The sequence below is a fragment of the Pieris rapae genome, chromosome 21, assembly GCF_905147795.1.
Source record: "Pieris rapae chromosome 21, ilPieRapa1.1, whole genome shotgun sequence".
NCBI classification, from domain to species: domain Eukaryota; kingdom Metazoa; phylum Arthropoda; class Insecta; order Lepidoptera; family Pieridae; genus Pieris; species Pieris rapae.
Window position 1 is genome coordinate 1240958 of NC_059529.1, and position 14735 is coordinate 1255692.

The window sequence follows — 14735 nt, forward strand, 5'->3', positions numbered from 1 at the left end:
AAGAGTGGTGAAAGGAGCGATGTCGAAAATTACCGACCGATTTCAATACTCTCTGCAATCCCTAAAGTTCTGGAAAGATTAGTTCACCAACGCATTTATTCCAGTCTAAGGCATGTTATTATAGACCAACAGCACGGATTTGCAGCTGGTAAATCTACTCTCTCAAACCTCCTTGTTTTCAGTAATTATATTTTTAACGGTTTAGATAATAACCACCAGATAGACACAATCTACACAGACTTTCAGAAGGCATTTGATAAAGTTGACCATATGATGCTTTTACAAAAGCTGTCTTTTAATGGTATTAAGGGCAATCTTTTAAGATGGTTTACAGCATACCTGCATAATCGTGTTCAATCGGTGGTTATAAATGGGTTTACTTCTTCTCAAATAGTAGTGACATCCGGCGTCCCCCAGGGCTCCATTCTTGGGCCGTTGCTCTTTTCCTTATATATTAATGACATATCCAAATGTTTCTTACACTGCAATTACTTGCTCTACGCAGACGATTTAAAGTTATACAGAAAGGTAGTTACACTTTCTGACGTGAAACTTATCCAAGAGGATCTCGATAGGCTTGATGACTACTGCCAAATAAACAAATTATTCTTGAAATATAGTAAGTGTCAGCATATCGTGTTTACAAGAAAAACACATAACACAATCACCGCCAACTTCACCCTTGGATACCATGCCCTCGAACGTGTGCGGTCTGTAAGGGATCTTGGTGTCCTTTTTGACTCCAAATTAACCCTAGATAAGCACATAGGCTTAATTATTAATAAAGCCTACCGCATGTTAGGTTTCATAACACGAGTCACCAGACCCTTCAAAGACAAAACCACATATATCCACCTTTATAAGACGTTCGTGCAATCCCAGTTGGAGTACGCCTGTCCAATCTGGAATCCGCATTACGCTATATATGTCGCATAACTGGAGGCTGTACAAAAGAAATTTTTACGCATTTTAAATTATCGGATGAATAGTGGTAGGGCTAATTACAAGGAACTTTTAAAAAGATATAAATTACCTTCTCTGAGTACTAGGCGTAATCTAATAGATTGTGTCACAGTGAGAAAAATATGCGTAAATGAAATAAGTTGTTCAGATCTTCTTGAACTCATACCATTTAATGTTCCTGCCAGGTCTCTACGCTTACATAGAACTTTTAATTTTCAGACTCCCAGAACCAACATTGGGTTCCGCGAGCCTCTTCACAGGATGTGTTCTTCCTTAGATTCAATCAAAAACATTGACCCTTTTTCGCACTCCACTACTGCTTTGTTTAAGAATAAAATAAAGAAACTCTTAATGTCTTAACTTTATATTACTATTAGTGTGTTGTTGTCATGTATTATTTTGTGTATCATATATAATTGTAACCTGATGTGGATGCATCCAGTGTGTTTGTATTTGTTTTATTTTTGACTTTGTTTTTATTAAGGATGTCTCTGTTTGGTTTCCCAATAAATAAATAAATAAATAAATAAATATTCTAAAAGTCTGAGAATTTGCCTGTCACTTCATTAATATCCGCTAGTAGCCAAACTAGTTTCATAGAGATTTCTAGTGTGCTAGTGCATTTTTTTTAACTCTACATACTTTTTATCATCTGTACTAATATTGTAAAGAGGAAAGATTTGTATGTAAGTATGATTGTAACGAATTCTTCTCCGATTTTTATAAATTCTTTCATCTTTGAATGCCACATTATCACCGATTAATATAGGTTATTTTATTTGCAATAGAAAGTAAGGATCACTAAAAAATTATAATTACGTTACCCAAGGTTTGAAAAAAAAATGTCTTTATATCTTTAATCGCAAGTAATAGAATATATCTACAAAAAATGTTTAAAAAATAAATGTCCACCATTACGAAGCTGGGGCAGGCCGCTAGTTGGTAAAGATTTTTTAAAGTGTTTAGGTAAATAAAAAACAAATATACAAAAACATCGAACTCTATATTTCAAAGTCTAGAAACAACATCAATTAATGATCGGCTTAATACAAAAACATGCATTGTGCTAAGTTCCAAGTTTTGATAAATAGAAAACAGAATTTACAAAAAAGTTCGAATGGATTTATCAATACTTTAACAAAAATCATATACGGGAATTCAAAAAATCTTAAATATATGATATGTCTCATACAATATATATTATCGTAAATAAACTCTTTTGTACGATTTTTTTAAGGAAAATATAAGTTTTTTAGGATGTAATATAATTTAACGTACTGTAATTAAAGCTAACAATCAATTTAAAGCTTATAGACTTAACTTTTAAACTAAAAACATTAAACATTATTTGTTACAAATGGTTTGTCAGAAAGGGTTCAAGTAATCATTTTAAATTCGATTTAATTTCGTGAGATTGTAGCAATATTCGAAACACGTCTATACCATGACTTATATTTCGATTCCACATTTGACATTACCTACTGTCATTTTATCAAATAATGATACCACATATAATAGTGTAGTGTTGTACACAAAAAAAATTATAAACCATCGCGATTTATGTTTATGTAATCATAATATTTTTGTGCCAATTAAAGAGTAAAATATTGATTTTTATTTAAATAAATACATAATTATTCATAATAACTATTTATTAATTAGTATTAAAGTAGTAGTTTTTTAATTATACTACTATAAACCAGAGGAATCGATCCGGAAATATTCAATTTCTGTATCGAATAATTTCGCAACGTCACTATTTTTATACTTTTCATAATATTGCAAAACTGAAATTGTCAAATCTGGAATCGAATTGAAAGTGTTAGTATAATTTGAAACACGAGTATAATTATCAACAGTTTTAAAATAGTTTGTGTTTGGGTTTGACATACCAATGACAGATTTGAATTGTGAATTCATCTTATAACTGAAACAGTGACAATTCATTAGAGTTGATTAAATAATTATGATTATACTCGCGTGAACAAATCATACAATTATTACTACACAACAGAAAGTTCTTACAAAAGCTTTTGATAACGTTACTAACCTCAACACTGTTCTTGAGCCTCTAGGCAATAAATACAATACCTAAAACATGTAACAATTACACATGAAAATGATGATACTAAAAGCAACATCAATTCACATGTACTAAATGTACAAAATCTATTCTAAAGTAGCAAAATTGGACGTGGAACTAACGATCGAGTGGACCTCCGTAATACAACAAATATTGTCCAAAATTGTGCATATTCGTTCAAATACTTACGTATTTTTATCACACAAATTATATGCTCTCGCTAAAGTAAAACAGAGCATTGGTTTTACCATTATTACATCTTAAATGCATTAATATAGAAAAACATCGATTTTTATGTATATGAAAAACACGTACTCCTCTACATAATTTCTTTAAGATTAAGTATACTTTATATTTATGCTTTTATCAAGTTTTGGGAGTGTAGAGCGTATCCTTTCTATATCATAAATTATACCAAATGCATCAGTCCTTTAACCAAATTACAATTTTTGTTATGTTTTAAAACCATAATTTATATACTTAAAATTGGCCATATTTGGTATAATTTATCTTGCCTCTATCGAACCGTATGTCATTTGCATATCACAGTCTCACGCTCTAACCCTGGGGGTTATCGACATTGCACCTTCGCTTATTATTAAAAATTAACCGAACTCTGTTCCAATAATCTAGAAACGCCTATTTCCCATTATAAAAATTTAGCACTCATCACGTTAGGAGTTCCACAAGGCTTAACGTTAGGCCCGCAATCTTTTCTTGAGTGTATAATTGGCAAATTGCTCAATTTCAAGTTTCGTCTGAAGGATGGAAGGGCGGTGGTCACCTAGCAGTCGTGCGGCCACCTCGAAGGGTGGCCGGCTACGGATCACATGACACAGCAACTCTTCGCCCGGCCCTTTAGCTCAGCCTTCAGGTCCCGTTTGCTTTTGCTGCGTCCGACTTGCTTCTGGCGAGAAAAAAAACTATACAATTATCTGGCAATATACATACATGTGCACTGACTTGATTGAAATAATACCATTTTAATATTTTACCAATTGTTAAAATCCTAACACCGTTTTAATCTCAGCGGTTTAGAGGATTATGTAAATTCACAAATTTGTTCTGAGGCTATTTCAAATTGAAAATAAAAATATATATAATAATAGTCACCTGTTGTTTAATTTGTTGTTTGTTAAGTTTTCCTAAAGCCGCTAGTGCTGCTACTTCGAATGCATCTTTCACGCCTTTACTGGAAGCCCTCGCTGATGTTTCCACGTACGTTGTGGCACCAAGCTGTCTAGCGACTGATAAGGCCTGTAAATATACGAAATAACATGTAGTCATTATATAGAAACCAGATTGAAATATACTGTTTCTGTAAAAAAAACTTCAATGTTAAAATGATCAAATAATGACCAGTGGCGCTAATCTCGTGATGCGTTATTTTTCTAATAGACAAGTGGAAGCCTTCTGTCCCTGTCAAACGCCGTAGACCTTCTTTTGTCTTATTTTCTATTTTTTCCAATTATTTCCTTTATCGTACGTCTTGAGATGAGAGTCACATTTTCAAGCCACGGCTAACCTATCTATAATCCTCTACTATGCACAGTTAAATTACTTAACTAAATTTCATTTACGTTAAAGAAGTACCCAATAAGACTTAAAATCTATACAAAAAATTGTACTACACAAAGAAACCACTATAGCTGCCGCAGAAATAATATTAGTGTACGATACCTATGTGTGATACATTATGTCAGCTCGTCTAACCACAAAAGTTCATGTTTCATTGTTACGTATAAATTCTTCTTATATTATAGTTTTAATTTAAGGTAATCTATTTGCCCTAGCTATTTCTATTTCAGCAATGCAAAATCCTTAACAATCCTCGTACGAAATACGGCAATATAAACTCCTTGTAACGACATCGAGTATCAAATGTGTACTGGAAATAATTGGATGGACATTGGGAATTACTGTTTACGACGGATTCTCACATAAACTCGATGGATGTGAGACGTACTATGCCCGAAATTGGATTGGAAGTTTTAAACTAAGTTAGTGCTCTGAATTGAATGCGTAACGGCGGAAAAGTTTTCAGTTATGCCGCGTTTATTGGTTTTGTTATTAATATTTATTTTTGCTTTCAAAATCACATGTGTTGAGGATAATTATACACTTATTAAAATATACATGTGTGAATGATATGAGAACGTAAGGTACATCGCTAACCAGTTCCATGCAACTTCCTCACAATCGAGGAGTCCGTTATATCTCACACTTCTCTTTGTGTTGGCAACGCACTGGCGAGCCCGCGTTAAAGTTAAAATTGTATCTCTTATTATATATAGCAGAATAATAATGTCATTCATACCTCTTCGCTAGTGACCGGATGCGTTCTAAGTTTGGACAGCATGGTCAAGGTCTCCTTGTCGTGTCTCAGGTCAGCCTTGCAGCCGCAGAGTAGCACCGGAGCTGATCCACCATGTGTGCGGACTTCGCGGTACCACTGAAATTGGATATTGTATGATATAGCATGGCTAAGTTGCGAATAATATAAAATGAATGCTTCTTAATTTACTGCCACTTCTCAAATCAAGGATCAAGGTTTTAATCTCCAAGTTTTTGTTTTACACAACATTTGTAAGGAGCTGCAACCATTACATCATGTTCCACATGACGTCTTAAATAATATATAATAATAAAATATGCATAGGCATATGGATGGTGAAATAGGAGCACGCACTTACATTCTCGTGGGAACAACACATAAATACGTAGTCGAAATAACTAACATCACATCAGTGCTCCTCATTATAAAACAGTAAATTATTGCAATTAAATAAAAAATAATGAATAAATAGAAAGAAAATCGATCCATCCATCGGTAATGCGCGGTGAATTAGGAGGATGTTCTTACATTACAACACAGACACAAACACAGCATCCAGGTGAATTAAGACTGAAATAAGAAATTAAAATACTTGTAGGTTTCATCTCCGGCGATAGGATAACTGTTTTTTAGTATTTAATCAAATAGACGCAAAATGTATCCATGCAATTGAATTAGCAAACAGCTGTTAACAATTCACCTTTATAAATGTGTAGAAATTAATAACTTGTCGAATGTTCTAGCAAATCTAATGAAATTCTTTGTTTTTCCAGTTTTGTTTAATATAAATACCTTTGCAGCTGCGTTATTTAGCGACTCTGGTTCAGCAATGTTGAAACATAACATAAATATTTTGGCGTCTTGATAAGCGAGTGGCCTCACTGTGTCGTATGCCGTTGTTCCTGTAACAAAAAAATATAATAAAAACGACTGCCGAAACCCGGGATCGAACCAGGGACCTTTAGATCTTCAGTCTAACGCTCTCCCAACTGAGCTATTTCGGCGATGCAAGTTAAGTTGAAATTTACTTAGTAATTTCTAAGCGTCTCTTATGCAACTACAGTCAAAATCTATTATAACATAATAATCTATTATAATAGGGACTCATATTTGGTTGTAACAGAAGATGACGTTGTTATTAAGTACCTTATACTTCTACCAGCCGGGACCTTTGATTTTGGTCAATATAACGATTTGACTGTATTAAAAAAGAGGGGTTTTATACTTTCTTACTTATATGTATAAAATCGATTTCACGATAATAATTCGAGAGAAGAGAGATTTTTGTCGGATTTAACTGTCGTTATTTTCCTTTTACAAAGGATTTCAATTCCGTTCCGTTTCATTTGTATCATAATACCTTTGGCCAATGTCCAACTCGATGCAGCAAAATATCACCCTTTAGCTACCCTGTATTGACAATATATTTTTGCGCTTCCCATTTCTCACGTAATTTAGCAACAGAATAGATTTATATTTAAGCTAAACTGTTTTTTTTTCTGCGGGTATTTGCAATAAGCCTACTAATCTGCTGCCTAGAATCTTCTACATCTAGAGTATGAAGATTTTTAGTCGTCTCACATACTGTACTTGATTTAAACAAAAATTTAATAGGTAAAAAGATACTGCTGTCTTGTTGGAGGCATTCTTAGTTTTCATTAATATTGTCCTGCTTTGTATTGTTGTGCAATAGTGTTATTATTATTATATAAATAAAATAATATGGTATATCATCATCATCAGCCTCTTTATATGATGCACTTTTTTATGGGACATCTGCAACGTCTTGCAGATGTGTTATCTTTTATAGACAGATGCACCTGACCAAAGACGGTGTGAGGTGTTCTTTCAGAGAGTGAAATTTATCAGTAGTAACAATTTAGTATTTTCTTATTAAGTTGTAAGTAATGTTTAGTTTGTTTATCTAATAATAATTGATTTATGTGTTCCGTTTCGTTTATTTTGTTCAACAATTTACTCTTTTTTGGCTTTTTATATTGTCCAAGTTTTCATTCATAATAAGATCTTTGAACCGAAGAAGTATATGTGTGGTTGTAAGATGTACCTTTAATATAAATAAATTATTAATCTCACAGCCCGCCATGGCCGATGCCCAAAGAGCATTTTATATGAACTCACTGATGGTATATTGACTCACGTAGTGTGGTTTGATTAAGTGTTAACACGAATAATCGTCGATATTGCAATTATTGAAAATCACTGACCTCATTGATATAACAATGCATTATGTATTTGACAGTTTTATCGCCATTTTCCGTTTAATATCTGCTGTTAATTTTATTGTTAACGATTGTATGGTCTATTGATTGTTCACGCTATGTATAATATTGTTTGTCTGTGACTTGATATCGGCGATGTAAACGATTGGTTTAAAGATACATTAATCAAAATGTTGTACTTCTTACTTACTTCACATTGAGATATGGGTACCAACGCTGACAGTGACAGTTAGAAGAATAGATAAAAGAACTAACCTGACGTATCCCATACAGAGAAATTAACTCTATAGTCAGCTACTGTGCAAGTGTATCCATATTTTTCAAAGCCGGTTGGTGTGTACGCCTGTAATAAGATAAACATATATTACTTTTGGAAACATAGTAAATACTGTCGATAATTCGAAGTTTCGAAATTTAAAATTTTTACAGTTGTCAAATGAAATTCCCAAATGTGATTCCATATTCAAAATGTATAGTTTTACTTTTAATTAAAACAAAATATAAATTACTCTCTTAATAATTCCGTCTCTTTCAAAATATTTTAATGTGTGATTGAAAGAGACAGAAGTACTTCCTTTAATATTTGAAAATAATATTACATTTTTATATAACTCAAAGAAAGAGTAAAGTATTAAATGAGTTTTAATATGATTATTGATTTTAATATTCTTTTATTATTATACACAATGCTATTTAAAATACGTATAAAGTTATATACAGTTTCTCGTGTTACAATATTTTTATTCACATCACAAACACATACACTCAAACACAATCTCGCGTTTTAGCTGTTTTTTTAGGTCTATTTGTCAAAATTACAAGCATTTCTTACGCGGCTTCCTCGGGTCACAAGTCTCAGCTCCACCCAACTTGGACCATAATGCAATTATTTTAGATTTTTTGATTTAAGTGTTTTATTTTTTATTTTATTTTAAATTTACCGTATTTTATACCGTAATCTACTGATATAATACTACCAAAATGTTTTGTAATGACGTTTCGATTTAGCCGTATTTCCACTTTAAATTTACTTTTGAAAGGATGCATAAAATAGTTTTATACTGGCTTCATTCTGAGTATCGAGGATGGGACTACGATTTTATGACTTCCGTAATTCCGGGGCAGATATGTTTCATTGATCAAAATAAGTTTGTTTTATAAAATACACCTTCGTAAAAGGAAACGTTAAGAAATGACGAATATTTGTAACATTATACCAGTCGATGCGTGTACAACTAAATTTCTATATCAAAAGTAATTGCATGTTTAAACGATGACTATATACAAAAACAACGATTCTCGAAATGGCGCCTAATTTATATTAAGAATTAAGGCATAAGTCAACCTGTCATTCAATCGGAACGAGGAAAAATAGAGTAAATTGTTGCCATGGTAACGTTGTTTTGTATAAAAAAATTGGTAACCACAATGCTTTTCTACATTTTATTTCCGATAATTAATTAGCCAATTCGCAGGATGCAATCAAATGGCGTTAACAAAATGTCAAATGGTTGTAAAATCTCGAATTTCGAACAAAAATTCGAGCGCCTTTTTTTTATACCCTTTTTTTTATATATGAAAGTAAAAATGTTTTCATTCGCTTTTGAATATATTTTTACTTATACTTTATATGTGCAATCTAAAATGTATGTGCATTATTTAAATACGTACGTTTATTTTATATAAGCACCCACATCCCGTATGGTCTAGTGGCTTGGATACATGGCTTTCATTTAGAGGGTGGTGGCTGTTACCATACCATACGGGTTCGAATCCAACTCCCGGATATCTTTGTTTACAAAATATGTTTTAATGTTTGATAACTCCACAATTTGGCAATTAGGAAATTTTGTTTTGCAGATATTTTTATCTAACATAAGTTTTACGGTCTGTGTATTTTTGTGATGTCTAAGAAAATATCTTAACCATTTCGAAGGACAGGAAATTCTCACGCTCCACTTGTTAAACGAAAACAGGTACATCATTTTTTGCTCGTCATTTCTTGGTAACACAAAAGACCACACTTGTAAAACCACACCCAACGCAAAAACCCTTAAACGGAATTCTATGAAAAACAGTTCATACTATAAGAAATCATAACGTTCATTGTAATCTTTTACAAGCCTATTCTAGCCAACGCTGCATGTCTTAGATACAGGCTTTTATAAGCGTGGCGATGACTAAATCGTCGCGGTTACGAGGGTATAAGCCAGATACAGACACAATAATCATAGCTTTTAATTAATAAGCATTTATAAAGTGAAACTTCTGTAGTCGCATAAGGGTAAAATTTTAACGGAACGTCACGAAGATCGTGCAACGTTTTTGTCGAAGAAAAGAGAGAGAGAGCGATTGAGACCGACTGAGAGAGAGAGAGAAAGGGAGGGAGAAAAAAATACACGCTGTAGGTTGATGTATTCTTTTAGTCGTTACATATAAAATTTTAGATGGCAATTAATATGATTCAAAGGATCACAAATGAGTATGTCATACGAGTGACTCTCGTATGACACTCAGAAGTCATACGAGAGTCATTAAGATAAATGGTAATCCCAAGGTCCCTTCGCTTCTATTCTTGTAAGTAAGTGAGGGTTCTGAGATACAATATTCTTCGACCAGAGTGATCGGGTTAATTATATGAGAAATACACCGGAAGAGAGAAAAACGTTGGTTCCAACCCTCTCCTAGATCTCTATCTGTTATTAAGGATGCTTTAACGACATGCGAGTTTGTTCCTTTTTACTAGTCTCTATGTCTCCATCAGTAAAATGTCGCAAGCCATTATTACAGCAACGTTAAAGTGTTATAAAAAATATTATTTGTGGTCTGTTTTTGTATAGTATATCGATATATATATCGTGGAAACTTATTCATGAACATGCATGTTCTGTGTTTATAATGTAATATTTTCTCTCATACTTAAATAAATGCATTAATAATGTATTACCAAATACGCAATATGTAGTATACATATTATAAATGACAATAACTGTGCTCTTTTTTCATTATTTAATGGATTTTAACATTGTGCTAGGTATGTATTACGTATGTATACAAAGGAAGCACTGCAACTATTGTGAATCGGTAAAAGTAGGAAGATTTAGATTGTTAAATGTCAAAATTCGATCTGTGGAAGTCAAAGATATTTTTTAGGAAAGCGTCGATCCGTCCGTTTCTGTAAACCATTTTTGGGAAAATATAGTAAACAGAAACAGATTGATCCAACGATTGTTTATTGAAATGTATTTTGTAAAAAATGGATTGAAATATCAAATTGAGGATAGAAAGCGGCCTTTAGCTGTAAGCTAAATAAACGATCGTTAAATTCACGCATCCACACACATACATTTACTCATGCTTTACAATACCACAGAATTTCTATGTCTCCAACAAAATTGGCACAATATTTTTATTATGTAAACTTATAAAAATAACTTATGAAACTGTATAGAACATATAAACGTAAACACAAAAAACAATTTAACATAGTCTATATTCTCCGTTTGATAAGAATAGCATATAAGCTAAATGGTCAGCGAATAAAGGGCTCTTATAATGATTATATTCTCCATAACATTCGCAAAATATCTCTTTAGTATCCTATTTACACAAACGTTAATTTGCCCATGAATATTCTGAAGTTAGCAGTAAAGTTCTTCAACGTTCAGAGCAATAAATTGTATAACTTTGAGTGGTGTTTATTTAAGTACACGTTTGTACCCATTATAAGGAGTTGTGAAGATAAGATCAACTATCTATCTATATTTGGATCAGTTCTATCTGTGCATTTTATTTATTTATTTGCACTACTTTGTAATAATACATGGCGATTAATAAGAGTGTCGGATTGTTTATTGGCTGTTCCACGCCCTTGATTTTAGAACTGGCAGCATTTAATATGTATTTTTACTACGACGTAGTGTACATTGTAAATAAATTTGATTTATAGACAACTTTTTTTGCGTTCTTGTGCCATTTTTTAGAATAAACTTAATTTCTTCATTAGTATTTACAATAAAATAAAATTCTCTTTCAAAATTTCTAAAAAGCCTTGAATACGATGCAATAGCAAATTTGCTATAATTTGAGTTACACTTTAAATTAAATTCTTTCACGATTAATTCACTCTCATACACATATTCATACACACAACCACTCATGTTTTAGTTTAGTTTTGTATTGCTGTCCGCGATGGAAGGCTGGTGACTACATCTCTGCTACAGCCCTATTATCACCAACCTCTCACAAAGATGGTCAATACTTGCAGCATGTAAACCCGTAAAACGCAATATTGTGAAGGGAAAATATAAATATTATTATTCTTTAGATGCCAAACAAAGAGATCATCTCATCACTTAGGTCGTAGGTTCGATCTCTGGCTACCTCAAATTCTAACCCTTTATAAAATATAATCAATCGAATTTCATAGTTAACCAAAATCCGTCTCTTTTAGTCACAGCGTAACATCATTTAACAGAAAGAGACAAAAGTTCTTTACTAAAAAAACAATTAGTTTTTAGCTTAAAAGGATAAAGTTATTATATATCTAAAGGGTAATCAGGTAGAAAATCACTTCCGAATTAAAATCACAAGTCAGCTGGCTGGACCACCGCGGTGTATGGGAAACCAGGCTACGAGGAGCTCTCGATAAGAAGACGTTTAACGATGTTAAAGGTCAAACGTAAATGGGCCGGAGCACCAGTGTAGGGAGGCCTTTAAGTCTACACTTGTGTGAAGATATGAGAGTTCAAGTTGAATTGGCGTAATTGAAGTTTAAAATTACTTAATTTGTTAATTTAAGACTCCTGGGAAGTTCGAACGAAACAGTTTGTATTTGACCATAAAAACTATCTCAATATTATAAAATGATTTACGAAAATATAGGTATATAAACATTTCGGCTACATGTAGGCTTTGAACTGGAATATATTAAAAGTGATTGGTTACTTCAGAAGTTATATATCTATACTAATATTATAAAGAGGAAAGGTTTGATTTTTTGTTTGTTTGTATGAATTGAATAGGCTCCGAAACTACTTGGCAGATTTGAAAAATTCTTTCACTCTTGGAAAGCTACATCATTCCTGAGTGACATAGGCTATATTTTATTTTCAAAAAAAATAGGCATCCTTACTAAAATTACGATAACATTAACATTTGTTTATTATTTGATACAATTCTAACAGATGGCGCTGAGTTAAAGGTAGTTTAGTTTAGGTCCGTGTCGTGGTACCAACGTTTCACATAAGTTCTCCTACGGTTTCCCTTGATTAATTTACTACTATGTAATATAACAAAAACCTTAGCCACAGCAACGCTTGGCCGAGTCTGCTAGTATATATATATATCCAATTAAGCGCCATTTATACGAGGCAAGTTTCTTGCCTGTAGCATTGCGTACAATAATTTCTTACAGAATTCTTGTACGCAATTATCTCTTGATTTGCAAACGTGATTTTTTATTTTTGTTTGTTATGTCCTTCGGTCCGAAACCGCTTTTTATTGTTATGTAATAACATATGACTTGAACTCTGAGGTTTATATAGAGGAAAATTCACAGAAAAACCTTACAAGTAGGAACGGGTAGCTTAGCAAAATGTTCCCTGTGTGTATGTAATAAAAGCTGGGGGCAGCCAATAGAATATGACTATTGGTGTATATACGTATGTGTGCGTGTGTGAGAGAGCAAACGTATTTAATATTTCGTTAATGATTCCTTTGTCTTCACAGCATCAAGAAGACTAGCAGTTCTGCATAGTAGATATTTATTGTATACGAATAAAGATATCTACCAACCAACTAACAATAACATTTTTTTTATAGAACAGGGGGCAAACGGGCAGGAGGCTCACCTGATGTTAAGCGATACCTTACCGTAAGTGATGGACACTCGATGCTAGAGGGCTCGCGAGTGCGTTGCCGGCCGTTTAAGAATTTGTACGCTCTTTAATAGCTAACTAAATAACTAATAATATTGAGGCTACTTTAGCCATTTAGCAGGGAGAGCATCTAGTAGTATTGATAAACTGGTAATAGCGAGGATGGCAAGAGAAGTCGTGGTCCATCCTACCCGATGGTCTGACCAAGACAATTTTGGGTATCAACATCCCTATTTCCCTGAGACATTCTGAGGGTACTATGGAGGCAGCAAGACAGGCATGAACTTCAGCAATCAAGAACCTTCTCTTCACAAACCTTCGTATGTAGAAGAAATATCTAAAGAAAGTGTAAAAGTATCTAAAATAAAATAGATAATTATTTTGACCTATTTAATCCTTGCTATGATTATTTTAGAATCTGTGCGTGGTTCAGGTTTATTTATGTTGCCACACGCGTATAGCATATGTAAGTTATTAATTAAGCATGTTAATGTATTAATGCAGAATTATTTTGTAAATCAAATATAATTATTTTCAATTAAAAACACAGTTTGAATTATTAATGGAGAAAGCTACTCTAATTTATAAATTAGGCGTTCAAATCTGAACTTAGATTTCAAAAATACATTTTTTTCTCTTTAATCGTTGTTTACAGTAGTTTCTCAATTATCACGAATTATGTATGATTCATTGGCATTCTAAGCTATAATTAGCATCTGGCAACGAGGCCAAATAAGAATTAACATCTGCTTATTTGGCAAAACAATTTTACAGTATGTATTTTCGTATGAGGGTAGCGATAAACATTACTACCGTCAAAAGTTCAAGAAATTTAAAAAGCATTTAGTTTTAATAATTTTAATGAAGTTCTATACGATCCATGTGGCAGACATTGTATATAATGTTTGACACCAGTTTTTTTTGTTTTCAGAGCAAGGTTGATTTTCATGTCTGATGATTCTAAGCAGCAAGGCAACTTTTTCCGTTTTTTTACAGAACAATGGTGGAATGCTCAATTGATGCTAAGTGACACCGGGTTTTTAAGGATTGGCGCTCTTTTCTTGAAGAAGAAGTGGAGTTGGCTCGATAATATGTCAATAGGGATCTGGTTCAACATGCTGGCGCGGGAAAAAAGGCCTTACAAAAGAGGTCGAGGTGATACAGAAAAATAAAAATGAAACAGAAGAAAAATATAATAAAAAAAAATATATATATATATATATATAAATAACGGA

The 14735-nt window shown here is 32.8% G+C and overlaps 1 protein-coding gene and 1 non-coding gene across 4 annotated transcripts in view; both read right to left on the reverse strand.

Annotated features, from left to right (window-relative positions):
• Positions 1–1947: 1947 nt before the first annotated feature.
• Positions 1948–14735, reverse strand: part of LOC110996129 (rho-related GTP-binding protein RhoN) — a 76615-nt gene continuing 63827 nt past the window's right edge. For 2 of the 3 annotated variants that reach the window (XM_022263661.2, XM_022263662.2), the window contains exons 3-7: positions 7877–7964; positions 6174–6283; positions 5364–5498; positions 4160–4303; positions 1948–3953 (exon numbers count right to left, since the gene is read on the reverse strand). In XM_022263661.2, the coding sequence (XP_022119353.1) occupies positions 3873–3953; positions 4160–4303; positions 5364–5498; positions 6174–6283; positions 7877–7964 (558 nt within the window). In that variant the 3' untranslated portion in view covers positions 1948–3872. The remainder of the gene's footprint in view (positions 3954–4159; positions 4304–5363; positions 5499–6173; positions 6284–7876; positions 7965–14735) is intronic. The other variant, XM_022263663.2, reaches the window with a different exon arrangement.
• Trnaf-gaa lies at positions 6313–6385 on the reverse strand. The gene has a single exon. It is a non-coding gene; the product is annotated as a tRNA-Phe (tRNA).